At 29.2% G+C, this 27,924-nt stretch overlaps 2 protein-coding genes across 3 annotated transcripts in view; both read right to left on the minus strand.

The window, feature by feature from the left end:
• LOC111689887 (serine/arginine repetitive matrix protein 2) overlaps nt 1-27,210 on the minus strand; it is a 45,569-nt gene extending 18,359 nt beyond the window's left edge. The window contains exons 1-5 of one of the 2 annotated variants that reach the window (XM_046947590.1): nt 26,827-27,210; nt 23,964-24,116; nt 14,931-18,844; nt 14,769-14,859; nt 14,641-14,708 (exon numbers count right to left, since the gene is read on the minus strand). In XM_046947590.1, the coding sequence (XP_046803546.1) occupies nt 14,643-14,708; nt 14,769-14,859; nt 14,931-18,844; nt 23,964-24,116; nt 26,827-27,186 (4,584 nt within the window). In that variant the 5' untranslated portion in view covers nt 27,187-27,210 and the 3' untranslated portion in view covers nt 14,641-14,642. Of the gene's footprint in view, nt 1-14,538; nt 14,709-14,768; nt 14,860-14,930; nt 18,845-23,963; nt 24,117-26,826 lie in introns of those variants that run through there. The other variant, XM_046947589.1, reaches the window with a different exon arrangement.
• LOC111679270 lies at nt 6,798-7,398 on the minus strand. The gene has a single exon (XM_023440809.2). It carries the CDS (start codon nt 7,264-7,266, stop codon nt 6,802-6,804), a length of 465 nt encoding a protein of 154 aa, XP_023296577.1. The 5' UTR covers nt 7,267-7,398; the 3' UTR covers nt 6,798-6,801.
• Nucleotides 27,211-27,924: the final 714 nt, after the last annotated feature.

Here is a 27,924-nt window from a genome sequence, read left to right on the forward strand (position 1 = left end):
ACAGTCTAGTCTATAGTCTAGTCTATAGTCTAGCCTATAGTCTAGTCTATAGTCTAGTCTAAAGTCTAGTCTATAGTCTAGTCTATAGTCTAGTCTATAGTCTAGTCTACAGTCTAGTCTATAGTCTAGCCTATATCGTATGATGTATTCCAAACAATCGATGGAAAACCTCATATATGAAATTGTTCATCATTGATAATTTTTCTTTGATACAAAAGAAAAAGAGTCGTAGTTTTTTTTATAAACAATTATTACAAATTTCTTTTTCATTAATAAAAGAAAAAAACTTTATAAAACAAACGCAATTTCTGCTGGAAATTTAAACTCAATTCAATTAAGTGAACAAATTGTATTTTAAAATTTCGTTTAGACACAATGAATTCTACTTCTGTTTAAATATAAACCCAGGGGGGTTTGTCCATCAATTAATAGAAATTTATTTGCCATTTAATTGAATTTCCGTTAAAAGTATTAATAAATCCATAAAGAGATTTTTTGCACTGTTTGCGTTCAACCAAGTAAAGAAAAAAGTATGAAATTTAATTACAAAAAAATTCAAAAGAGGAGGAGAAAGAGAAGAAGTAGTATTGTGTCTGGCTGACCAAATAAATGCATAGTTTATAGACAAACCCTAGCCCATGCTGGTCCCCACTGTTGTGTGTAGGGTTTTAACCAGCAATTGTTTTAAAACAATTTGCCACACATAAATAAATTAAATAAGCCAAACAACTAAACAGCGGAAGACGGAAGAGAGAAAACGGTTTGTTGTTGGTGGTCTTATGGGGTCTGGTCTATTTTGTAATATATATAGTACACATAAAGTATCAAGGGTAATAATATAATTGTTCTATTAACTGTTTGGTTTTGTTTTGAGTATAAAAACATAAACCCAGATTTATAGTACGTGATAAAAGAATATAAACAAGAAGAACGGAAAAAATCAGTTGTCGTAAACAAATGATTAAATAACATGCAGAGTTTATATAAAAAAATAGTAGTAAATTGCAGTTAACTTATTAAAATTTATACATAAACTAAATTTTTAAAAAATATTTAAACATTTAAAATTTTTAATAATTAAACATTTTTAAAATTAATTTAAAAAAATATTGGTGGCATTAGAAGGTACTGTTGTGCTATCTAAAGACTAGTCTGTATTCTCTACTATAGACAGAAATACTCAATACAGATTTCTTTATAGTATGGACTAGGCCTATAGCCTAGTTCTTTGTTCTTGACTATTGTTTCCTTTATACTTTCTATGGTTTCGTCTTAATCACCGACCACTGGCCTTGTATGTCCTCGACTATTGTCCTTCTATATTCTCGAACTAATCTTTGATCTATAGTCTCTATTGTTTCTTCTAAATTGTTGACTATAGTCTGTTTTACATTCCCGGCACTATATTCCCTATTACTTGTTTTCAATTGTCGACTATAGTATCTTTTAAATAACATTTTTATCTGTAGCCTTAAGTCTATCCTATTTATTTATTTTTTAATTACCGACCATAGTCTTTCCATGTTATTAACTATACTTCTATCTATAGTTTCTAATATTTATTCTAAATTATAGTCTAAAGTCTCTATTTATATTCCAAATTATTTTTTGGACCATAGTCCCTTTAACTTGTGTTATATTATTGTTAAATCTTTCTATAGTCCCTATCACATCTTTTAAATAGACGACCATTGCTTTACTTTCATCTATAGTTCCTATTACTTCTGAATTGTCGACTAGCTTCTCTATTCTCTCTTCTATATTTTCGTCTATTCTTTCACTTATAGCCTCGTATATTGCCATACATCGACCGTTGTCTTGTATATGGTTTTGTCTTGACTTTTCTTGAATTTTTCCTTGTCTGTTATCAATAGATTCAGAAATTTCCTTGGTTTTTTTGAGGTACTGAGTCCAGTAAAACTAATGTAACTTGATTTGGAGAAGTTTTATTAAAAATTTTCATTTCCTTTAAAAATTTTTCCTTTGTAAACAATCAACAGCTGCTGGTGCCTACAAAATCAACTATTGTGAATGAACTGTTAACAAAATAAAGATTTTCCATTGGAAGAGAATGTAAACTTCATGGAAATAACAAATTTTTACATCCCTGACCAAAAGGGATGATAGTTTTTTATATTTTTCCTCCAGTTGTAATTTGAGATCTCAGTGTAAATTTGATTTTTTTTGCATACAAAATCAACTATTGTGAATGAATTGCTTACAGCAAGTTTACGATAACAATTTTCAATTCGTGGTGTATAAAAATTTCACTTCCTTGGCCAATAGGAATAATTTTTTACTTAATGTCATGTTTTTCCCTCCTGTTGTCATTTGAGATTTGATTCTTAATGTAAGATCATTAACATTGGTGTAAGTAATACTTATTACTGTCTTGAATCCAATTACATGTAATTCTCCTTTCTCACCATTCTAACTAACTAGCCTGTTACACCGTGTCTATATTAGACAAATATTTATTATGCTAAACGTCAAAATGTTATCATGATAAAAACTAAAAATTTTTCTGCCGACATTTTATCAAGTGCCTTGATAAACATTTGTCTAATATAGTCACGGGGTTAAGAACTATGTTTAGTTATCCTGCCATCTGCTTAAACATTATTCCTTTTTCTTTTGTAACATTATCTTTATTTTGCCAATTTTCCTTGAATGGTTTCTTGAGTTTTCTATATAACGTTTCCTCGCTATAGATTTCTAAAATTTCCAATATCATTCAGTGACTTTTGTTATTGTGTCTGCAGTCCAAATAAAGTGGTTGTAGGTTCCTTTTATTGTATCCTTTCTTGCCCCTTTTTTCCTGGAATGGTTTCTTGAGTTTTCTATATAACATTTCCTCTCTAAAGATTTCTAGAATTTCCAATAACATTCTGTGAATTTTGTTATTGTGTCTGCAGTCCAAATAAAGTAGTTGTAGGTCCAATTTTTCTATATCAGCAGTTTTCTCTAATCCTTTTCTTAGTTATTTTCTTTAAAACAATCTTTTTATATCTAATTATAAATTATATAAATAAAAAATTTATTTTTAATTTTTTTTAACATTTTTTATTGAGTACAAAACTTAATTACATTTTTAAGAGTTAAAGTTTTATAGCTTTTTTTATAAAGCTTAACATAAAACTTTAAGACATATTTATATGTTTATATAAATATAGATTAATTTTTTTATTATATTTTCATTTAATATTTTTACTTTTTTTTGTAACACATAAATTTAAAAAAAAAATTGGTAGAACTAAAACACAAAAAAAACTTTTGTTTAAAAGTTAAAACTTATATATTACTAGGTACTACTTTAGTTTATATAAAAATATATATTTAGGGTCTTATACATAAACTTTTATCAAAACTTTATAAATCAAATTTTCATACAAAAAAGTTGTTTTATAAACCTATGATAAATGTTTATGAATAAGGCATATAGTAGATAAGCCGAACAAAATTTGAGAGACATGTATGTATGTTAGGTATTAAGCCCCCCTATTTAAAAACAATATTTTTATTTTATAAAAGGTTTTTAAAATTAATTTTTTTTATCAAAAAAAATCTAATTTATAAACTATTTATAAAATAAAAATTTTGTTTTTGAATAATTTTAGTTGAAAATAAGCTGATATTTACATCTGCTGTCAAAAGACAGTATTTTTATTATTTTAGATTTTTTTTAATTTTTTGATTATTTTAGAATTTGTTTTATTAAAAAAAGTTTTATATATTTTTTTGGTTAAGTAAATATATATTTTATTTTTAAATTAAAAATATTTTAATATATCAAAGCTTTAAATTTTTTAGGGATTTTTTTCAAAATTGTTTTTTGTTTTTATTTTCTGTGGCAGTTTTTATACTTAAAAGTTTTTATTACAAAAAAAATTAAGGAAGATTTTTTTTCTTTTAAAATTTAAGTACTACTGTAAATTTTTGGTTCCGTATATATATACAAAGATATCTTTAACTTAATTCCCTTGTTATAGTTCGTTAGCTAAATAAAATTTTTTCAAATTTGTTTAAAAAATTATTTTAATAAAAATTTCATCTTTAAACAAATAACCTTTTTTTAACAAAATTTTGTTGAATATTTTACTAATAACTTTCAATAAATGTTTATAAATATATAAAAATGAGCTTAAGTTTTGTTAACATTATAAGACCTAAGGAATCAGAAAATCACATGTAAGATTTTTTCAATATTTACTTTTGTTCTTTCCGATCCCCTTAAAAGGTCTTTTAAGTCTTTGTTAAAAAATAATTAATATACATAAAATATTTCTTTTTTTAAATAAAAAAACTTAAACTTAATCTAATATATATGTAAAAAAACTGCAAAATATATTTATAATATTTTTTGAATATAAATCTAAACAGAAAAATTCGTTTCTTTACAAATATATATTTTTAACTATAACAGTTTTTGTTTATAAAAATAATGTTCGTTTTTTTTTTCTTCTTTGAAAATTTTTGTAGTCTACTATATTCTTTAGTTATATTATGTAAATAATTTTTATTTATTATTTAGATTTTGTATAGCTTTTCTCTTATTTTATCTGAATTCCTGTAATGCATTTTTATTTTTGTATTTGCTGGCAAAAGCATTTTGCACAATAGTTGGCTTTTAGCCAAAATATTTCGGTAGAAGCAGGGTCTTGTTTTTTTAGTTTGTGTTAAATGGTGGGGGGGGGGTGCTAGAAGGGTAGGTGCCATAGACATCCTGTATTTTCTTGCTTTAGAGAAAATTTGTTTTTAAACTTTTGTTGCGACAATAAATTATTGTAAATGTTCTTACCGTTATGAGGTGCTTAACATGTTTTTCTCGAATTTAAGACCTTGAGGACTTAGTTAGCTTTTAGTTCTGAAAAGTATTTAACTTTCCAGCAGTTGTATAAGAAAACCTGTCAAATTTCCTCTAAATACTATAGGAACTTGTAGAAATATCTAGTCCTAAGCAAAAGCAAATTTTGATCAATAACCTCGGTTAACTCAACCACACAATTGCTTAAAGATTGTGAAAAAAGAAAAAGCTAAAGGAAGGTACTATTCGTCATGCTAGTCCTTTTTCTCAAGGCTAAACATTTTAAGAATATTCCACCCTTTATTGAGATCTCAACCGACCAAGGACTTTATTGCCTAGAAATCATTCAAAGATTTCATTACATAAACTAATTTCGTGTTAAATTAGCGGCCGCTCTTTTTAAAAGAATATGTAAAAAAGTTCTTCTAAAAAGTATTTCAAGATTTCATTACATAAACTAAACTTCACCAAAATTATAATGAATTCCTAAGTTCTTTCAGTTTAGGAAACAAGAGACAAAAAGTTTTCCTAAAAATCAGCTGATTTTGACTTTATTTTGACAAAGTAACTCATTGTCAAATGGCCAGATAGAAAAAATTGCCGAGTTAAGAATTTTTACTTACAAACGGCAAAAAAGTGCAATTTGAGGGCAAATTTTTTTTTAATTTAAGTTTTTAAAAGTTTGCAATTTGCCATTTTTCATTTCAAAATTCTTAAGAAATTGTTAAAATTGACAAAAAAAAAAACTTTGTCAGATGGAAAAAGGGCCAAATTAAGTTTTTCACTTTCAAAAGGCAAAAAAGTGCAATTTAAGGGCAACATTTTTTAACATTTAAGGTCGTAAACCACAAAATCATGTTTGAAAAGAAAAGCCAATTAATACAATTTAATCATAACAAATTTACCAGATGGAAGAAAACTCTTATATTTTAAAATGCAAAAAAGTCCCCAATTAAAATTTTATAAATTTTGCTTACAAAATTGTGCTTAAAAATTCTTTTGCAAACAAAAAATTATGGAGTTTAAGAAATTTTAAATTTTCAACAAAAAAAATTCTCAAAAGAAAAGTTTTTCAAAAAATTTCAATATTTTCTAAAGATATATCTCAAAACCTTTCCTTTTAAACGATATTTTTTTATAATTTACAATTTTATATTTTTTCAAAAGGAAATATTGTTTTTAGTAAAATTTTCTATGTTTTCGTTTTTCACAAAATGTTTCTTAAAATCCTTTATCAAATCTTTACAATTTACAACAAATCACATTTGCAAAATTTACTTAACAACTTTTTACTACTTTCTTTACCTTTAACCGGGAGCACTTTTCGTCGAACGGCGCATAAACGTTAAACGTTTACGTCTTCTAGCCTGTCTCAGGCCGGCTGCACTTTTTTCGGGAGACTTTTTATTAGATTTTTCGGTAAAACCTGTGGACTCGGCGGTTTTTTGCATATTTTTCATTAAAGGTTTATGTTCAAGTTTGGTGAAATTTTCACAGTCTTGTTGAAACAATTCCAAAGTAGAAGTAGATGTTAAAAGTTTTACAGATGATTTATCCGCTGTATGCGATGAATGTTGTAAAGGCTGGTGATAATGATGTAATTGTAGATGAGTGAATTTTTTGTGACATCTTTTGATATTAGCTTTTATTAAAGGAGCCGTAAAACGTTTACCCAATTGAGAGGCTAAAGAGTTGGTTTTATGTGGCGGCTGCTGTTGGTCAGTTAAGGTATAGGGGCTGCTAGAAGGATTTATTTTAGTCTCCTCCAGTTTTTCCGTTTGTTGGACGACTAAGTCGTCGTAGCGTTGAACCTCAGTCTTAAGTGTACTACTACTACTGCTGCTACTTTTATCGTTTAATAAAGTGGCGGGGGGTTCAGCGCTTGGCTCTGAACTTTTTATAGAAGTTTTATTTATGTCTGTTGTTGTTGTGGTTTCTGCTGTTATTTGTGTTAATTGAGGTACATTTTCCTCGTTTTGTTTTACGCCAGATGACTTTCATGAACGTTTGGCTGAATCCTTGCGAAAGGATTTACGTAATTTATCCACTAAACGTAAATGAAATTTACTTATATCATTTTGAGAACCAGTTTGATTGTTAGCTGAAGCTGTTGTTGTATTACTTTGTTTGGGTGGACTTTGTGAGGGTTGACAAAAGGATCGAGTGGGCGATAGAGCAGCTGAACCGGTCGATGTACGTGAAGAATTGCGTGGAAAGGTTTTTTGTGATTGACATCTTTGCATTTGCATGCGATAGGTGTGACTGGGTGAACTGGCAAATGATTCGGACTTCATTCTTTGTCTACCTCTTGAATTGGGATTTATACCCATGGCTGAGGCCATATTGGGTGTAGCCGAGCTGTTGGCTCCTGTGCCATTGGAAGATTCTGAGGTTTTACGTGAACGTCCTTTATCTTTATAGATATCGTAATTGTTTTTCATTACCGGCATCATAAAAGCCATTTTTGTTTAAATATTTTCTTTTAAAATTTTATAATAAACAAATAGGAACCTTTTTATTTCTTTAAATTTTTTTCACAAAAAGGCACTTTTTTTGTTTTTTTTTTCAAACCACCACTTTGTATTTTTTTCCACTTCACTTCAAAATGGAGTTTTTTTCTTCTTGTTCTAGATTTTTCTATTTTGTCTCTCACTTTTTCACTGCAGTTCTTTTTTGTTTTTGTATTAAATACTGCAAATCTTGCAATTTTTTCTTTTTGTTTTAATTTTATTTATTGTTTATTTTACACACTTTAGTTTAATGTTTATATTGTTCTTTTTTGTTGTTGTTACAACTATATTTCCATTAAACTTTTGCTTTTATTTATAATTCTTAAACTCTTTGTTTTGTTGTGTATTTTATTTTCCACCTGTGGCGTCTCGTGTTGTTGTTAACCGTTTAAAAATTCAACTACGAATGATTGCCGCACGGTGGTGTCATGTTATTTTATAAAGGAAAAAATTCTTCAACTCAAAAAGAAACTCAAAGAGAGAGATAAACATTTTCTCTCTCTCCCCAACCAAGCAACAACAAATACAAGCAGTGCAAGTGCACTATTAAAAAGGGGAAATGACTCAATGTAAACAAAAAAAGTAAAATTGACGCAAAATAAGAGTTGCCATACGGTTAATAAATACAAATAAATGGAAAACGCTTAAAATTACTTAAAATACCTTGAAATTGAAGCAAATATAAAACTTTTATATAAAAAGATAAAAAATTGAAAAATGTAGTTATTTTTTATAAACAAAAAAGCAAAATTTAGAAAATATTAAAGAATTAGTTTAATTTTATTGCTAAATCAGTTCGAAAACTAATTTATAAGAAGTTTTGAAAAGCAAAATATGTTTTTATTCCAAAAATAGCTAATTAACTAACTAATTAAATTATTTAAATATTTTTGAAATTCTATTTTACAAAACGCTTAATGTCAAACAGCGCCTTGTTGTTTTTCAAAATATAAACATCTGCTTTTTAAAAACTTTGTATGTTTTATTGTTATTGTTATTTTCTTTTTTCTAAAAATTACTTGTTTAGATCTTATTTATATTATAAACATGATATAAAATCTAAAAAACACATTTTTTTGTCAACATTTCTATAAACGTCAATCGTTTATGCTGCCAAAGAATTTATTTTCTAAAGGGAAATAAAATATTTAAAGCATTAAATGAAAACAACATATAAAATAACCATAAAACACGTAAACAACATGCAATTTACATTAAATAAAAAATGTAACAAAAAGGCGTCGTTTGAAATGTTTGGTTTATTTATAAAATACAAAAAACCAAAACAACTTAAAATTGGCAAAGTAAAATAAAAATATCTAGAAGTTTTATAAGTAAAAAAATAACAATTAAATAATAAGTAAAAAAAGAAAATTTAGAAAATATAAAATATTTTTCAATTTATTTTAAAAACTCTATCCTGATTCTTTAAATTTTTCGTGCTTCCCCCAAAATTTTTAACAAATAACCTTGACTTCCTTTTTTTTGTAATATTTCAGTATTAAAGTTCAAATTTTATTAATTATTTAAAAATTATCTAAAAAAATAGCTTTAATTTTTTGTTTATTTTATATATTTTTCTAACAAATGTTATTTACTTGAGCTATTTATCTATATTCTAATCAATCAAAAGAATACAACAAAAAAATGTCTCAAAACTATTTGTTTATTTTATTTTTTTCTTAATCACAAGCAGAAACATTTGTTTATTTCTTGTTTCATTACGTTAATTGAAATTTTTATTATTTTATTTTATTTATTTTTTATCATTTGTTTAAAAAGAATGATATCAAGCTAGAATGTCTTATGAGTATTATTAATCACGAGTAAAATTGCGATAAATAATAAGGGATTATTATTTTGTAAATGAGTAATAATAAGTAAATGAATGCATAAATAATCCACCATATACACAATAGTTTATTTAATTAATTGGTTTCTCAATTTTTGTTTAAAAGAGAGATTTGCCAGCTCTTTTTCTCATTTAAATAAAAAATATATATTTTTTACTCAAATAATTTACGTTTTTCTCAAACTTCTTCAACAAACGCTTTTTTTAATAGTTAACATCATTTTTACCAAAATACCGTTAATTTTTTGATTTGTTACAGGTATGGAAAATTGATATTTTGAAATAAGGAAAATAGTACTTTTTAGGTTTTAAAGCACTAAAGTAATTTTCTGACAGACAAGGCTATAGACTAGAATATAGACTAGACTATGGACTAGACTATAGACTAGACTATAGACTAGACTATAGACTAGACTATAGACTAGGCTATAGACTAGACTATAGACTAGACTAGACAATAAACTATACTATAGACTAGTCTATAGACTAGACTACAGTATAGTCTAGACTAGGCCATAGACTAGTCTAGACTATACTCTAAGCTATAGACTGGACCAGATAATACACCATAAATGAAAAATTAAACTAAACTTGTCTCTAGATTATAGTTGATGTTAACTATAGACTAGATTTTAAAGCACTTTAGTTTGAAGTTTTCCATGCCTGATTTGGCATACTGTAAATAAAAACAACATTCACGTGTTCTCTTTACTAGCGAAAAACATTAAGAGTTGCCATTATGCTTAATAGGAGAGAATTTTTTGCCAAATAAAAAAGGAATTTCATACAAATAAACTCCTAATTTTAAAACAAATAAATATGATTTTTGTAAGGAATATGATGAAATTTACTAAAACAGCTTTTAAAATATGCACATAATAAAAATTATTATAAATTTAACACAAAAATTAACATAAATCGCTAACGCTTTAAATTTGTTACTAATTGAGCATGTTATTAATACCACCCGTAATATAAGTTAAAAAATGTGAGCTGGCAACCCTATTAAATTTCCACTCAAGAGACATGTTTTATAAGCAGCATTAATAGCGACCAACAAAAATTGTTAAATTTTGTGTTAATTAAAACAAATTCCGCAATTACTTTAATAATTTCATATAAATTACATTACCTTGGTTATTTTGTTGCAATTTTTAACTTTCTCCTTCAATTATTTTCACTTTTAAATCACTTTATTTAAAATTTTACTTTTACACTTCACGTTTATCTATCACCTTGTTTTACAACTCCTAACAACGCCGTTAATATTGTTCAGCGTCTTTGTAGTTTGACGTTTTGTTTATGTTTACAAGTGCTGCCATATATAGAGGTTTAATGCTAAAACAATATTATAAATTAGCGTTTTTATGTTAGGATGGACAAAAAAAAAAGTCAAAAAAATGAAAATTTTGTTAGAAATTGTTAAAAATTTTTATAAATTCCAAAAGATATTTTAAAATAAAACATTTTAATAAAAAAAATTCTTGGTATTTTAATCTTGTTTAACTTACTTTTTTACCAATTTTTTTTTTGCAAAATATGCTTTAATAACCAAACTTTTGTTGTATTTTTTTTGTATTTTCCATGAAACGTTTTTATTGATTTTCTTTTATATTGAGGGGTTTAGGAGGGGGTTAGAATTATTTATTTTTATTATTTTTTGAATATACATAATAAATTCCTTTATAATGAAAGTTTGTTTATGTGGGTGCAGTTAATGCATAATGCTTTCGTTTTTTTTCTTATTTTTGTTTTAATTTATTACTCTTAAGAGTTTACACGTTAATTTTTTTTTTAAATTTTAGAAATTTTTTTTATTATTTTTAATTATTGTTTTCTTATATTTTCTCTCAATAGGTTTTTTTGTCGTAGTTTTGTTAATAAAGACAAAAAATGTTTAACAATTTTTTTTAATTTTCTTTTAAAGGATTGTGTTTAAAGTAAGTAGAGATTTAAATGCAATATTTAACAACACAATTCTTTGTTTTTTCTTCTTCTTCTTCGCTATTTTAATGTAAATATTTGTTTGTTTATATTAAGTAAACGTTTTTTTTTTGGTTTTTTAGTTATGTTAATTAATAATTTTTAATTTAATTTATAATAAATAACAAGAACGTGTTTTAGTATATTGAACTAAATAAATATGTTAATGAATTAAGCTAAAGCTGTTTTTAAGTAATATTTTTAACAAAAATCATAAGAATAATATGTAAATGTTATAAGTTTTTTTTTTTAAATTTAAATGTTATTTTGTTTTTGTAATATTTATATAAAGTTATTAAATTTTTTTCTAAACAAGAGGCATCTTAGGTTTATTTAAAGAAATATGATAACTAATTTGTTATAAAAAAAAGGAAGTTTTTATTTAAAGTTTAATATTTTTTTAAAGAAATTTGTTTTGTTTTTTTTATTTAATGGGATTAAATTATGTTATTATGTGTTATTTAAGTTATTTTAATGCCTAATTAGTCAATTCACTTGCCAATTTTAAGTTTTCAGTTACTAGGTTTAATATATTTTATAAATTTTTGTTTAAAATTAGAAATTAATAGCTTTACTCATGTTAAATTTAAAATAATTTTAAGCTACACTTAATAATATAAATTATTTAAATGAAATTTTTCCAAAAAAAACTATTAAAATTCATAAATTCCTGCGGTCTATAGTCAAGTCTATGATTTAAATCGCTATTTAAAGTTTCTAAAGGTTTGAAGTTGGTAACATTGTTGTTTACACCATAATGCTGCCATATTGTGTACTATTTCTATGATTTAAATCGCTATTTAAAGTTTCTAAAGGTTTGAAGTTGGTAACACTGTTGTTTACACAATAATGCTGCCACATTGTGTACTATTTCTAAAATAGTGTTACAAAATAGCGTTTTTTTGTGTAACTTTTTTAAATTTATTACCTCCACTATAGTTTAAGCCTGATCTAAGTTTATTTTATAAAATTTTTAAAATTCCCATGTAGCTTTTTTTACAAAATTATAAAACAGTTTAAATAAATTTAATAACATTTTGAAAAAAAAAATCTTTAAATTTCTCTAAATTTTTTTTTTCATTTATATGATTGACTCTTGCATTTTGTTTAAAAGGTTTTCATACTTGAGTTTAGTAAATACATTAATAACTATCTAGGTTTTCTTTTTTGGGGGGTTTATCAAAAAATGAGCTTGTTTTCTTTTATTAAATTTTAGTTTAGTTTTAGATTTTATTAGTTTATTACTAAAGAAAATGTTTTGTTTAAGTTTTTGAGTTTAAACACACTTATAAAAATTTTTTTTGTTATTGTTTATAGTTTTATTATTAATACATCTAAAGAGAGTTTGTTTTCATTATTGATTTGTTTGCTTAAATTCTTTATGTAAGTTCTTTTCTGGTAACTGAACGAAAAAATCTAAATGTTTGTGTTTTTATTCATAAATGTATGTAAATTGTTTTGTATTGTTTGATGTACGTTTAAATATTGCTATAGTTTTTTGTTTTTCTTTTTAGTATTCGTAAGAAAAATTGTATTTATTGTTTTATATTTCATCTTAAATTGTTTTTCAATGTTTTTAATATGTTTGTTTTGCATTTATTTATTTTATATAATAGTTAGTGTTGTTTTATGTACCAAAATGTGTGGCAGTTTAGTTGTTTTAAACAAAAAATTAAAAAAAAACAAATATTAAAAAAAATCATAAAAAAACGCTAGTTTTAGCTTCCAAATGTTAGCAATTGTTAACACTGTTCCTTGAGAAGGGCTGCCATATTGGCTGCTTTTGTTAAAACAGTGTTTTCTACTTAAGCGTTTTTCTTTAAAATATAGAAAATGTAGCTATTTAAAGGAAACTAATCAATAAAACTTTAAAGATGTCATTCATGTCAAGTCCATAGTCTAGTCTATATACTAATCCAGTCTATTGTCTAAAAGGTTTAGTCTACAGTTCTTTAGTCTAGTCTATAGTCTACTCTAGTATATAGTTCAGTCTATAAACTAGTCTATAGTGTAGTCTATAGTCTAGTCTATTGTCTAGTCTATTGTCTAGTCTATTGTCTAGTCTATAGTCTAGTCTATAGTCTATAGTCTAGTCTTTAGTCTAGTCTATAGTCTAGTCTTTAGTCTAGTCTATAGTCTAGTCTATAGTCTAATCTATAGTCTAGTCTATAGTCTAGTCTATAGTCTAGTCTATAGTCTAGTCTTTAGTGTAGTCTATAGTCTAGTCTATAGTCTAGTCTATAGTCTAGTCTATGGTCTAGTCTATAGTCTAGTTTATAGTCTAGTCTAGTCTATAGTCTAGTCTTTAGTCTAGTCTATAGTCTAGTCTATAGTCTAATCTATAGTCTAGTCTATAGTCTAGTCTATAGTCTAGTCTATAGTCTAGTCTATAGTCTAGTCTATAGTCTAGTCTATAGTCTAGTCTATTGTCTAGTCTATAGCTTAGTCTATACTCTAATCTATTGTCTATAGTTTAGTCTATACTCTAGTCTATAGTGTAGTGATAGTCTTTAGTTTGGCATAGACAATAATCTAGTCTATAGTTTAGTCTATAGTCTAGTCTACAGCCTAGTCTATAGCCTAGTTTATAGTATTGTTTATAGTCTAGCATAAAGTCTGGTCTGTAGTCTAGTCTAGTCTTGTCTTAAGTCTATTCAATAGACCATTATACCTGTAGTATTTTTTATAATATGTAGTCTTTTTTGGGTAGATTGTAGTCTAGTCTATACTAGTCTAATTTATAGGCTAGATTTCATTGTAGTCTACAGTGTAGAACATGGTGTAGTCTATAGTCTTGTCTTACACATTTTTTGATGTTTTGTTTTTACCCTCACAGCTCTCTTTTGTTATCAACACTGTTGTTTTCAATTAAATAGTGCTGCCATATTGTGTAATAATGTTAGAACAGTGTTACAATTGAGCGCTTTCGTAATATAAGAAAAAACGGAAAATTTTTAAGGAAAGTGGATGAAAAACTTAAAAATTCTTGTAAAAAATTAAGAAGTTAAAAAAAAAATGTTAAACAACAAATATTTTTAATATAAAAAATTGTTAAACCCATAAATAAATAAATAAAAAATTATTTTAGCTAACAATTTAACTTTTTAACCAAAACACTTTAGATTGTTTAGAGTCTTTTAGAGTTTTAGTTTCCTTAAGAATCACAGATTCATTAAGATTTTCAGTTTCTTATAGTTTTTAATTTCATTTAGCTTTTCATCTTCTTTTAGCGTTTCTTTTAGATTTCTTAAGTTTACTTTTAGTTTTGGTTTTTAGCTTTTTTTTAATTATAAACTAATTTGCAAAAAATTTCTTTTGTAACAATTTAAAGTTTAATTATTTTTTTATGGAAAACATCTAACAATTTGTTTTAAGTTTAATTCCTAAGTTATATTTTAAAGGGAACATTATTATTATTATGATTTGCTTTAAAAACAAATTTTGTTTTAAGAAAAAAATAAAAAATAATGAAAAATTAAAAAAAAACTTACTTTTATTTATCGGGAAATTTCTTATTACGGGGACTATGAGCAGCATCACGACGAGGAAACTCATCCAGCTAGAAGAAAAGAAAAATGGGTCAGGGTTGGGAAAATTTTTCAAAAAAACTAATACTCACTCTTGAAGAACTACTTTTGGAGCGACTAGAACTGCGTGTTGGCAAATCCAGTTCATCATCGGTATAACAGCTATACTCTCTTGAAGAATCACTGAAAGAATCAAAAATAAATCACACAATTAATAAACAAATTCCTTTTCTATCAGTTATTACACCACCCACCTGGGTTCTATGCCCTCATGTGAGTCTTGACTTAATAGCGGCAACATATCCTCTCCTTTGGGCAGGAGATCTACACCTTGTGCTTTAATATTATTATTACTATTACTAGTGGGAGTTGTTTGATTGGGTGTCATGGCCGCTTGGGTTGTTGTTGAGGTTTCGGTAGTTGTTGTTGATTGAGCTTCTTTAGTTTTCGATTCATGACACTCACATTGACAGTCTTCCGGTTTAACATAGTTATAGTGTGGCATCATGCAACCATCGGCCGCTGAGGAGGAGGACATTGTGGAGGCTGTGACATCTGGTTGATGTGAATGCTTGTGTTGTGAGAAGGAGCTGTGTGTTCGTGTACAGTTAGCTGTGGGGAGTGTTTTGCCTTGCGATGATCGATTGTGTGTGGAACTGACACTGTCTCTGGGTAAGGTGGTTATTTTCTTGGGAGGTTTTCTTTTTTCGGGTATATTTTCAAAATCTATCCAATGACCCGATAATTTCCGTTGTGTTGAGGCTTTAGGGGTGGTTACTGGGGGTTTGCTAGCTGCCGTGGTTTTGGTTTTAAAGTCCCCGCTGTCTGTAGGCCGTTTAGTTAAAGGGATTGCCGCCGAACTGGGTGTGGGTGCAGTTGTTTTTTGTTGCAATTGCTGTTGCTGCAATAACTGTTTATTAGAATCCTTCCTCTCTAAATGAGCTGCTGTGACTCTCAGACCCTCCTCGGCAAATTCAAACCAAGACTTACCACTTGCATTGGAAACTCTTCGTGGTGATTTTGAACTTTGCATATCTTTCTTTGAATCTTTACGTGGCAGACTAATGCGCAATTTCTCCCCTCTTACCGGCACCGATCCAGCAAATTCAAAAGGTGAATCGGGAGTATTTACGGCCATGCCGCCTATGTATTCTTCCAAATGTGAAGGATTAAGTGGTGTGGTGGAACGTGGTCTATCTAAAGGACAAGTTTTAACCTCCATATTAATGCGTTCCTTCATGGGTATGATGGACACTCCCTGAGCCTTTTCTTCCGGCAAAGTGGTGGGTATATAGGGAAGCTCATCGTCAAAGGACTCCTGCGATACTAGACCAGTGCTCTCATGATCTTCTATGCAGCCAACATTTAAAGCCAAATGACGACGTTTGGATTCTAAAGTCGCCATATCCGAATCACGTTCACTTTCCGACGACTCCACCGGTTCATCGGTGGAGAATACCGAGGATCTATCTACGTGGGTATGATGTTTTTTTATTGCTGAAGTTACCGTTGTCTGAGGCTTACTAGTGGGTGGTGATTCTGTTTGCGAACGTCTAGTGGGAGTGGAAGTCCTAGGTGGTTTAGGTGGTGTCTGTCTGGCCTTATCTACTGGTGATTGTGAATGAGAACGTGGCTCACTTTTATGCAGACTAGAAGTGGGTGAGACTTTGCCTTCCGTTACCGAGGGAGAGGGAGTGTGCAGTGGGGAGGGTTCTGTGGAAGGGGGTGGTGGTTGAGGCAGCTGTGGTTTTCCTTTACGTTGATATTGCTCTTGATTTGCTAGTTTTTCAGTGGGTGGGTTTATTTCGGAGGCTCCACCACTCTGTTTGCGTGGTTTGCGTTGTACACCCTGCATGTTCTCATGGTATTTTTTGCGCACATCAAAATTTTCCAAATATCGGGAATGGCGATGATTAGTAGTGGTGGCAGCCACCTCATTATCGTCTTCCGAAGTTGATCTAGAATGGTATCTGTGTTTATCCTCGGTCGCTGCTGTTACCCCTGTGCCTGAACCCCCGGAGGTCTTACGTCTCATTACCACAGGTGGTTGTGTTGTGGCTACCGGTTTAACCTTATCCTCTTCCGCAGTTGTCAAAGACTTTTTGCGTACTGTTATTTGCCTTTCCATGGTTTCTTCTCTTCTATAGGATTCCTTATGAAATATTTCCCGTTGTTCTTCCAATTGTGCTTTGGCTTTGCTTTCTTTTGGTGGTGGCGGAGGTGGTGGTGGAGCTGGTGGCGCTGCTGGAGGCTTTTGTGTATCCTCTGGTGATTTCTTGATCACAGTATTTTGTCGTCTCAAGTTTTCTGTGGTGGACTCCGACAAAGTATCTTGGGTTTGTTCGGACATATGACTAGAAATGCTCTCAGTTTTTGATATACTAAATTGGGTGGCAAATATCTGTTCTTGACTACCAGATCCTACCCGGGTAGCAAACATTAATCTTCTTCTTTCTCGTGCCGCGCTGTCATCCGCCATGGCGGTTGAATTAATGGTGGCCTGAGTTTCCACTACTCTTACTTCACCCGCACTGGTGGTACTCTCCTGTGAAGGCAAGCGATGAATTTCCGCCTCAGCTTCGATGCCATTTTCAGTGACCACATGCTCCTTAACCTCAGCCAAGTGGGATGATCTTTGTGTCGCCACCTTTATGGCACTAACATAACTCTCTCCAGAACCCACTGTTTCCTGAGAATCCTGGGAACTATGACGATTAACCTCCAAACTCCAGGTGCGTTCTTTATTTTCTTCCTGCGGCAGCGTGTGTATAGCATCTAGATTTTCTATGCGTTTAAGGGGAAAAGCTGGACCGCGCTGGGCTACATTATTAGTTGTTTCCGAGCCAGAATTTTTGCGTGCCCCTACCGGTTTTAGTTTTTTGACTGCGGACTCTAAATCGCTCATAGTTATTGCTGTTGCCTGGGGTCTTACCGGCTCTGCATTAAGCTGTTGTATGCTTTGCAATAATTTCCTAGTTTCTTTTTCCTCGGGCGGGGTATGTAAAGGTATATGGATGAAACCTTCTACAGGATCCTCATAATATTTTAAGCGACTATTGGGCCTAGAGCCAGTAGCCGTAACCACAGGTGTTTGTGATTTACTTCTAAACTGCAGCTGCTGCATTTCGTGGGCATCTGTGGGTGAAGAAGTTTTAGAGGTTTTACTGCCCTCAGCTCCGGCTGAACTGCCTCGTTTCCCTGGCTTAAAGATGGCCAATACCGATTTCTGTTTATTGGGTGTGGCATTTTGTGATTGTGGCGTTTGTCCTCGCTCTTTGCTTTTACTGCGTGGCCTTGATCTTTCGCGTGGCGAATCGGGTGAGTCTTTGCCGGCCGCTCCAAAACGAAATAAAGAACTAAACGACGATTTACGCGACACCGAAACCGTAGCGGGCGAGGGTGAGCGACTGCCTTCTCCTTTGCGTGTGGGCTTAGGACTTGCTGTGGGAGTTAAGAGGTTTTCTCCTCTTGATTTTTGCGATAAGCTCAAAGAGGCCGGTTTGTTTTGATTTCTTGTAGCATTTGCAGCTTCCACCACTTTTTCATTTGAGGCTATTCCTTTATCATCATACATAAAATCCGGCTTAAGGTTAATGCGTATATACTCTGTGCCACTGGGCGTTTTGCCTACAATCATTTGTCCGGGACTTTTTGTGGATTTACGTTGCGCTCCCATTGTGGTTTTCGACAGAACTCCCGTTTCTGGACGATTTTGTGCTTTTATTTTAGCCGTTAACTTGGCATCACCATTAGTCAAAGAAGTGGGAGGTTTTTTCTTGGGCGACGATTCCACCTTAATACCTTCAGCTAATATAGCTTGAGTGGGATCACGAGTACGAGCCAATAGCACTTGTTCCAGCAAGGCTGCTGTGGGAGCTTCCACCACAGCACCCACCGAACCATCGACTATACTTTCAACCGGTTTGGGACCACAGAAGGAAGTTTCCAATAACATACGATGAGGCGAAGGGGAGCGTGATACCCCAGAGACAGCCGACAAACGACTAACAGCTGAACCTTGACTGCCAACACTAGAAATGCGACTAGTGCGTCCGGAAATGCAAAGTAAGGCAGCCACCTCTGAACTGGCAGAATCTTTGCGCTGATGCTGCTGCAAATACGATTGATGTTCATCCATTTTGAACATGTGCGGTGAAGCACGTTTGGACTAGATGGGAAAAAGAAGAAAGCATAATCATAATTTACTTCAAATATTTAATTTTTCTAAATTCTCTTTTCATTTATAAAACAATTAAATAACATTTTTTGCTAATTAAAATAAAAAACCTGAGAGAAGACTGTGAAAGAAGAGAAACACCAACAACATAACATCATACATCTCTGTCATTAAATAAAAAGCACTGATTAACAACAACAAAGTGTCAACAATGAATTTTCATTTGGGTGTCAGACTTGAAGACAGAAAGAGACAGCTATATTTTTGTATTAAGCTGTTTGTTATTGTTTTGCTTTATGTGTGTAAACATGTTGTTATACCTCGCAGGTTTGTAAACATGTTTATATGTAAAAATGCTTGTCATTATGTTTTTTATCATAAAAAAACAACAAACAAACATGCATACATACATAAGTATTTATATTAATGTCTATGTTTATCATAATAATAAATCCTGTTGTCATTTTGAGTATTCTATAGGAAGACAGTATGTTTACATGTGTGTTTTTGTATTAAAATGAATATTTTTTGTTTATTATTATGTAAAAGAAATACATAAATAGAAGAGGGAAATGTCAGTAATGTTGACATTGTTTTGGAGTGTTACCACAGATGTTTATTTATTTTGTGTTTTTGTCTGTTTTTAAAGACTGCTAACTGCAAGGTTATTTTAAGGAAAAATAAAACTTATTGAATGTAATGGCATTTTTAGACTTTTTATAAAATTTTAAAGATTTTATTTATGAACTTGTTTTGTTTTGTATTACCATAAAACTTTATTTCAAATAATAAAGTCTTTATAAGCTGCAAATATCTTTTAACTACAAAAGGTCAAAGGTAATGATCACAGCAATATTTATTGGGAAATTCCGCTGATTCGGTCCATTATTGTCTAAGTTATAAGCATTATAACCTAATTTTTTATTAGCATAGATATTTCTATGACTTTTAGGTGCAATATGTCAAAGGTCATATTCTCAGAAATATTTCTGAATAAAATCAAATAAATCGGTTAATTAATTCCCAAGTTATGACCAAACGAACTTAACTTTTAAATAAAACTTTTGTTTAATTTGAAAAAAACTAACTTTCAAAACAAATTATTAAAATAAATAAAAATTTAGAAAAAAATTTATTTAAAATATAAATTTCCTTTTTCCCTGTTATATGCGACCCATTTTGTTTGTAGCAACCCCCTTTTCTGTACGACAGTATGAGTGTTACACTAAACAATTAAATCAAAATGAGTATGACATACTAAACTAAAATAGAACAACATCAAATTTTTAATGAAAAACTTAAAAAAAATATATATTTATTTAAAAGTTATTGAAGTGTAATATGTAAGTTAGGGTATCCCAGTACAATATCTGAACAAATGTGTCATGATTTTAAAACAAATTATTTGTTTAATTAATTTTTTTCTATTTTATCATCAAAACTCTTAATTGTTTTGTTTTGGTAACTCTTTTTTACTTAACTAAATAACAATTGACAACCCTTGCTAATGATTTCTAAACATACCTAAAAATTACCGTTATAGTTAAAAGGGACAGCCTACTAAACATAATAATCCCTTAAGAGAATCACAAAAAAAACCAACTAGTTGGGAATGTGTGTGACAACATGATAACTTATGCAACAAGTTAAAAACCTGATGTCATGCCAAGGTGTTTATATGTTAGTTGTTGTTATTTTTGTAATAGTAAAAACAAAAGAAATGTATCACACAAACACACACAACACTAATATTAAGTAGAAGATGTGGGGGTGTAGTGTTAGTGTTTCATTCTTTTTTATAGGCTTTTGTTTTTACCGGTTTCCATTAACTAAAAATAGCACAAATAAATGTTGTATTATTTTTTTCTTAAAAAAATCAGCACATTTATATTAAAAGAAAATAAAAAAAAATTAAAAAGCTTAAAAGAAATGTATGGTTTATAGATTAAAAACTTTTTTAAGTAAAATTGTACAAAATTGTTGTTGTTATAATATTTAAACAGGTCAGTAACTGAGAGAAAAAGAGACAAGGAAAAACGGCAATAAATTTTTAACTATAATTACAATACAAACTTTTAAAAGTGATTTAAAAATGGAAGACCCTTTTAAAACAAAGCGAAAAGTAAGACCTGTGTCAAGATTATAGATCTGGTTAGGGAGGACTATCATCTAGGCAACAGTGTAGTCAATAGACCAGTTTAGTCAAAATTATAGCCTAGGTGTATTATCTAGTATATTGTCTAGACTATAGTCTATTTTATAGTCTAGTCTATAGTTCAGTCTTTAGTCTAGTCTATAGTCTAGTCTATAGTCTAGTATATAGTCTAGTATATAGTCTAGTATATAGTCTAGTCTATAGTCTAGTCTATAGTCTAGTCTATAGTCTAGTCTATAGTCTAGTCTATAGTCTAGTCTATAGTCTAGTCTATAGTCTAGTCTATAGTCTAGTCTATAGTCTAGTCTATAGTTTAGTCTATAGTCCAGTCTATAGTCCAGTCTATAGTCCAGTCTATAGTCGAGCCTATATCCTAGTTTAGTTCTAGTTCAGTTCTAATTCAGCTCTAGTTCAGTTCTAGTTCAGTTCTAGTTCAGTTCTAGTTCAGTTCTAGTTCAGTTCTAGATCAGTTCTAGTTCATTTCTAGTTCAGTTCTAGTTCAGTTCTAGTTCAGTTCTAGTTCAGTTCTAGTTCAGTTCTAGTTCTAGTTCAGTTCTAGATCAGTTCTAGATCAGTTCTAGTTCATTTCTAGTTCAGTTCTAGTTCAGTTCTAGTTCAGTTCTGAATTCCAATTTTTAATGATTAAACCTGTAAATTGGCTTACGGGGCGTATGTTTAATGAAAATTTCAAATAAATCTAATTTATATTAATTATACGTCTAGTAAACCGTTCTTTAATTGTTGAAAAATGTTAAGAATTTTACTTCAAAAAATATAAAGCTTTTCTGTCTAATTACAGTTTAATCTTCAAATGAATTGTATTTGCTCTACTATTTTCAAACATTTTTGATGGCCTTCGTTATTCTATCGAGTTTTCTATTAACTTGTATGTTTAAAACTTATATTAAATATGACATTTTATTATAAACGAAAAGCAAAAAAACAATTCAATAATGTTAGCTTGTCATTATCTATATAAAAATACTTAAATTATTTTTTTTGTAAAAGCTACACACTATACTAGGTCAAACACAGAGAAAATTTGTGAAAAAATAAAAGCAGGAAAAAATGAAAATTTCAAATTTAAAGTGATATATCTTTCCCCTCTCTCCTTTTTCTTCTAATCCGCAACAATTAATAATCAATTTCCTTCTTCATTTACGAACTATTTATGTGTGTTAGTTATATTTGTAAAAAGCATTGTTTTCTATGTTTGTCTCACTCTGTTTTTGTGTTTGTCTGTCAATTTCTGTTTGTCAATTTTATTCTGTTTTCTGTCATCTTGTCCATTCGTCCATCATTTAATAACCAATTCAAATAGTATTGAGTATTTCATTACATATTCAATTCTCAATTCGCCTTTACAATAGCAACAGTGTTTTTTACAGTTTTTTTTCTGACGTTGTCTCATTCAGTTAAAATATACTCAAACACACTCACTCATGCTTATACTTCAGTAATAAAAACAAACTATAAAATCAATGAATAACAGACAGTATAATCATAAACCAGAGCTGTAAAATGCAGTGCCTTTTTTAATTATCTTGATTTAAAGCATAACAAGTTCAATTTCTTTAAACTGAATAATTTTCGTAGGATTTTGACATTTCCACCTCTGCTTTTAAAAATGAGAACAATCTAAGTAAAACCAACAAAATTAAAATGTATCAAATATGCATCACAGTTGTCTTAACAATTAGTGTTAATTTACAGTTTTATCAATTTCAAAGTACACATTACCATTCCTGATTAAAAATATGACAAAATAAGAACAAGCTGAGTAGGCAGAGGAATGTAAGAGCAAACATATGACAATTGATATTACAGTTACATGTTGTTGTATTAGTTTTTGCTATGTTCTCAATAGAAATAATGTTTTGCAAACACTAAACATAATCGAAAATTCTTTAAAAAATATAAAATATAAACTTAAATTGTTTAAATTTCAACAGTTTTTTTCTCTTCTTATCCTTTTTCATCAAAAAAAATTTATTATTAAAATATTTATGACTAAATGTCGAGAGAGTGTGTTTGTGTCTGTGTGGGACTTTGTGGTTTCATTGCTTTTGCTGTTGTTGTTTTATGTTTCCTACTTAACACTTTGCCACATTGTGTCTATGTAAATCATTATTATATTTGCATTTTTTTGTTGTTGTTATTTTAACTTTTTTACTGTTGATTTAAGTTAAATTTACATTTAGTTTAAAAAGAGAAACACAAATGAGAGTGGGTAGGGACAAAGAGTGCAAAGGGTAAAAGCTTTTGATAATATAATTTTAGCTAGCTGCAGTCTGCAGGTTTTACACATTTAATGTACTTTTTGGCTTTTTTGTCTGTGTTTTTAACAATTTCAATTAAGTTTGGGTTTATTCCCAGTAGCTCAAGGTTTTCGTTTTTTCATTTAAATGAAAGATGAATTCATATAAACAATAATCATTGTTTGTGTTTTCTCTCTAAACTACATATAGGTTTTTGTTTTAATTTACAATAAATAAAGTATTTTTTCCCCTGAACATAAGAAGTTTTAAAAAAATTAATTAGCAAAAGTTTTAAATAAACAACAAAACTTAAGCAGAAGAAGTATGTTGTTAAAATAAACTAAAACTGACATTAAACTAATCCAGAATAGAACTACAACTAGAACAGAACTAGAACAGAACTAGAACAGAACTAGAACAGAACTAGAACAGAACTAGAACAGAACTAGAACAGAACTAAAACAGAACTAGAACAGAACTAGAACAGAACTAGAACAGAACTAGAACAGAACTAGAACAGAACTAGAACAGAACTAGAACAGAACTAGAACAGAACTAGAACAGAACTAGAACAGAACTAGAACAGAACTAGAACTAGAACAGAACTTGGACAGAAATACAACCAATAAAAAACTGGACAAAATAATCCTATAGAATGTTCAATTTGTTTGTTATAAGTTACGAAGCCTCCACTCACCTGTTGTTGTTGCAGCTGTTGCATTTTCGCCTCCTCTTCCTTTTTCTGTGTAGGATCCATAAAATATAATTCCTCTGTTGAACTACGCAATTCCAAAGCACCTTCCTCACGAAAACCCATATCCAATGTTTCCTGTAGGGTGCCAGTGCCCACCTTTTCATAATTAGTTTTTGTTTTTTTCCAGATTTTTTTTTACAAAAATCAATTTGTTTTTCAACACATAAATAAACAACATCAATTTAAGGGGAAAGGTTAAGGAAAACATAAAGGGGAATTATAAAAATTTGCAAAAAAGCAAATTTTGTGTTTTTGTTAAATAAAAAAATTATTCAATTTTGTTAGTAAATTAAACAATAAAAAACCATCCAGCAATTTTTTTGCACATACAAAAAAAAAAAAATAGAAAAAAAGGAGAAAAGCAAAGAAATACACAAAGAAAGAATTTGTATTAAAATTAAATTTTACAACTTTGTTTATTATTCTGGTTTAAAATGTATTTTGTTTATTGTTTAAAAAGTAAAACTAAAACTAAATTTTCTAAAACTATTTCGGTTTTACTGTTTTCGCTTAAGAGTGCTACTAACAAAAACAAAAACAAAATAAGAAATGTCATGTCAATCAATGCAATTGTGTGACAAGTGTTTGTTTTTGTTTAGGGGTTTTCTTTGCAATATTGTTGGTGTTTTCTAAAACTGTTAGTTTTTGTTTTTAGTTAGTAGGGAAATAGTATGCAAAACATACACATTCAATCTACAAAATGATGGAAAATTTTTAAGAGCAATACAAGTTTTTTGTTATGTTTTCCTACTTTTCTATGAATGTATGTATGTGTGTGTATGTTTACATTTTGTTGACAATTTAATCATTGCTCTTTTTTTCTACTTTTTGTTGTTGTTTTTTGTTTCCTTTGTTAATTTTGAGCAGCTTTGAGAGGGATTTAAATAGATTTTTTGATGTTCAAATGACATTTTTAGTTTAAGATGAAGGACATTGTGAAAAATTTAATTTTTGTGGGTGTTTGAGAGAATAAATAAACAACTTGTAAGACATTTAATAATGAAACTGATTGGATTTGTAATTTGTAAGCTAATCCCTAAAAATGAATTTCTCCTTAAATTATTTAAAGGACGTTACAAGGTGTTCCAGATCTAGTTCTGTTCCGTTTTAGTTTTGTTCTAGTTTTGTTGTAGTTCTGTTCTAGTTATGTTGTAGTTCTGTTGTAATTCTGTTGTAGTTCTGTTCAAGTTCTGTTCTAGTTCTGTTCTAGTTCTGTTCTAGTCCTGTTCTAGTTCTATTCTAGTTCTATTCTAGTTCTGTTCTAGTTCTGTTCTAGTTCTGTTCTAGTTCTGTTCTAGTTCTGTTCTAGTTCTGTTCTAGTTCTGTTCTAGTTCTGTTCTAGTTCTGTTCTAGTTCTGTTCTCTTCTAGTTCTGTTCTAGTTCTCTTCTAGTTCTGTTCTAGATCTCTTCTAGTTCTGTTCTAGTTTAATTCCAAATCTTCTCTAGTTATATTCCAGTTCTGTTCTAGTTTAGTTTTAGTTGTGATCTAGTTTTGTTCCATTCTATTAATTTTAACTTTTAAACTATTAAATACATGACGTTGTTTTAATGCATACCGACATACGTCAAAATTAAATACATTCTGTTGTTGTTTTATATTTTCTTTTTATCTTCCCCTGTCAAACTCTTGTCATATTGTAATTTCTTTGTTGTGTTCTCATTTTCCCCACTCACATGTTTGATTTAGTTTTTATTATTTAGAAAATGAAGAAGAACCAGATGAATGATAAACATAAGATGAGTGTGGTTGTGGATATGTTTATAAATATGTTTGTGACCGAGTTGAATGGCTGAATGGTTGTTTAAAATAGTAGTAAGAGTATTAGCAGAGTATTTTATAGGGGGTGTGTGTGAATGAGAGGGAGTGGTATTAAATTATAGTTTTGTTATATTAACTGGGTTAATATTACAGTTACGAGTTGGAAAAAAGAAAAAGAGGAAAACTAAAATCAAGAAATAAAACATTAGAAAGTAAAAGTGCTGAGAATTGATTTGCAATAATCACATATACAAACTAACACACACACACAAACACAATACGTTGTTTAACATTTATTAAATAAAATAAGAGATAAAAACTAAAAAGGAAAAATGGACTTTTATGCAATTTCAATATAAATTAGGGAAATAAAAAATCAGAATAATGAAGAAAAGGAAGAGGGAGGTTACTAATAAACTTGGAATTCTTACTTAAAGAAAATGTGAAAAAGAAATTAGGTGCAGAAATTTAAATTTAATAAAAATAAAGAATAAAATAAATAAATAATAAAGTTAAATACAAGATGTTGTTAATGACACATGACAGCATTAAAAGGAATTAACTCAGTGAAAATTAGATTTTTAAATTATTTTAGATTTTGTACTGAATGTAGTTCAATTCTAGTACACTTCTCGATCAGTTCTAGTTTAGTTCTAATTTAGTTCTAGTTCAGTTCTAGTTCAGTTCTAGTTCAGTTCTAGTTCAGTTCTAGTTCAGTTCTAGTTCAGTTCTAGTTCAGTTCTAGTTCAGTTCTAGTTCAGTTCTAGTTCAGTTCTAGTTCAGTTCTAGTTCAGTTCTAGTTCAGTTTAGTTCTGCTTAAAATCTGTTTTAGTTCATAAACTGTAATATGATTTTACTTTACTGAATTAATTCCATTTATCTTTCTATGTTCCACCCACATGGTCATAATTTAACATTCATAATACTTCTGCAATCTACAGGGAAAATCTTTTTAAATCTAAAACTACTTGATTCTACTGAAATTCATAAATTTTTACTCTAAACAATTGTTCTACATTTTATTTTTGTAAGTTTAACATAAATCACCTGTTCAAAGACATTTTCCGGACTACTATCACGACTATCTTCCTCATGGTGTGACGAGGAAGAAGCACGACTCAATTCAATGCGTGGCGTTGAGGGTGTGCATAATGTTGAGGCTCCTTTAAAAGAGGCCGTCAAATCGCCCACACCCATAACACCACCGGTATTTGTGCTACCTGTACTATTGTCCCGATTGGCAGTGGCTTTTAAAGGTGGCGCTCTTTTAACGGTGCCTGTGGTGTTATTAATGTTGCGGGTTATGTTTGTAGCATCGCCCATTGCTGTTGGTGTTGTAGCTGACTTCGTTGTTATAGTTTTTTTACATGTTGTTGTTGCTGTTATTCCTTTATCATTTATATCCATCTGGAAAAGCGTAATTAAATCAAATTAAAAACACAAATAACAGAGAAAACAAAACATTGTTATGATTTTTATTGATGTTGTCTGTTTTAGTAAAAAAACGCGCTTTTAAAACTACAACGGTATAATAAAGAGAGGGTGTGCGTGTGAGTGTTTGTATTCATATTATTGTTTACAATTTTTCCCTCTAGCTGATACAAACCTACTAATACACGTATAAAAAAGAGAAAAATAATCTTGTTTTCGTTTTAACTTAAGTTGTTTGGAGTTTTTTTTTAATATTATTCAAGTCTAAAGTTGTTGTTGCTTTTATTAAGATGTGTTTTCTTCACCTTTGTTAAATAGAAATACAAAAACGTCAAATAAGTATGTGAATAGGAAATAAAATAAAAGGATTTAATTTCTTTGAAGCTGTAATGAGGCTAATAATAGGATATCTTAAACTTAGGATAAAACAGAAAAGGGAGAATTTAAAAATAGTAGTTTTTAATAAAGATTCTTTAAAATTTTTAACAAAACGCAATTTTAAATCTTAGGGGGCATAATAGACAAATTGCTTTGATCAATTATTTTGATAATTTAAAGTTTATTAAAGTTAAATGAATAGAAATTCAAATGTTAAATATTCGAAACAATTGAATTTAGTTCTAGTTGTGTTCTAGTTGTGTTTTAGTTGTGTTCTAGTTGTGTTCTAGTTCTATTCTAGTTCTATTCTAGTTCTATTCTAGTTCTGTTCTAGTT

The sequence above is a fragment of the Lucilia cuprina genome, chromosome 3 (genome assembly GCF_022045245.1).
Source record: "Lucilia cuprina isolate Lc7/37 chromosome 3, ASM2204524v1, whole genome shotgun sequence".
NCBI lineage: Eukaryota > Metazoa > Arthropoda > Insecta > Diptera > Calliphoridae > Lucilia > Lucilia cuprina.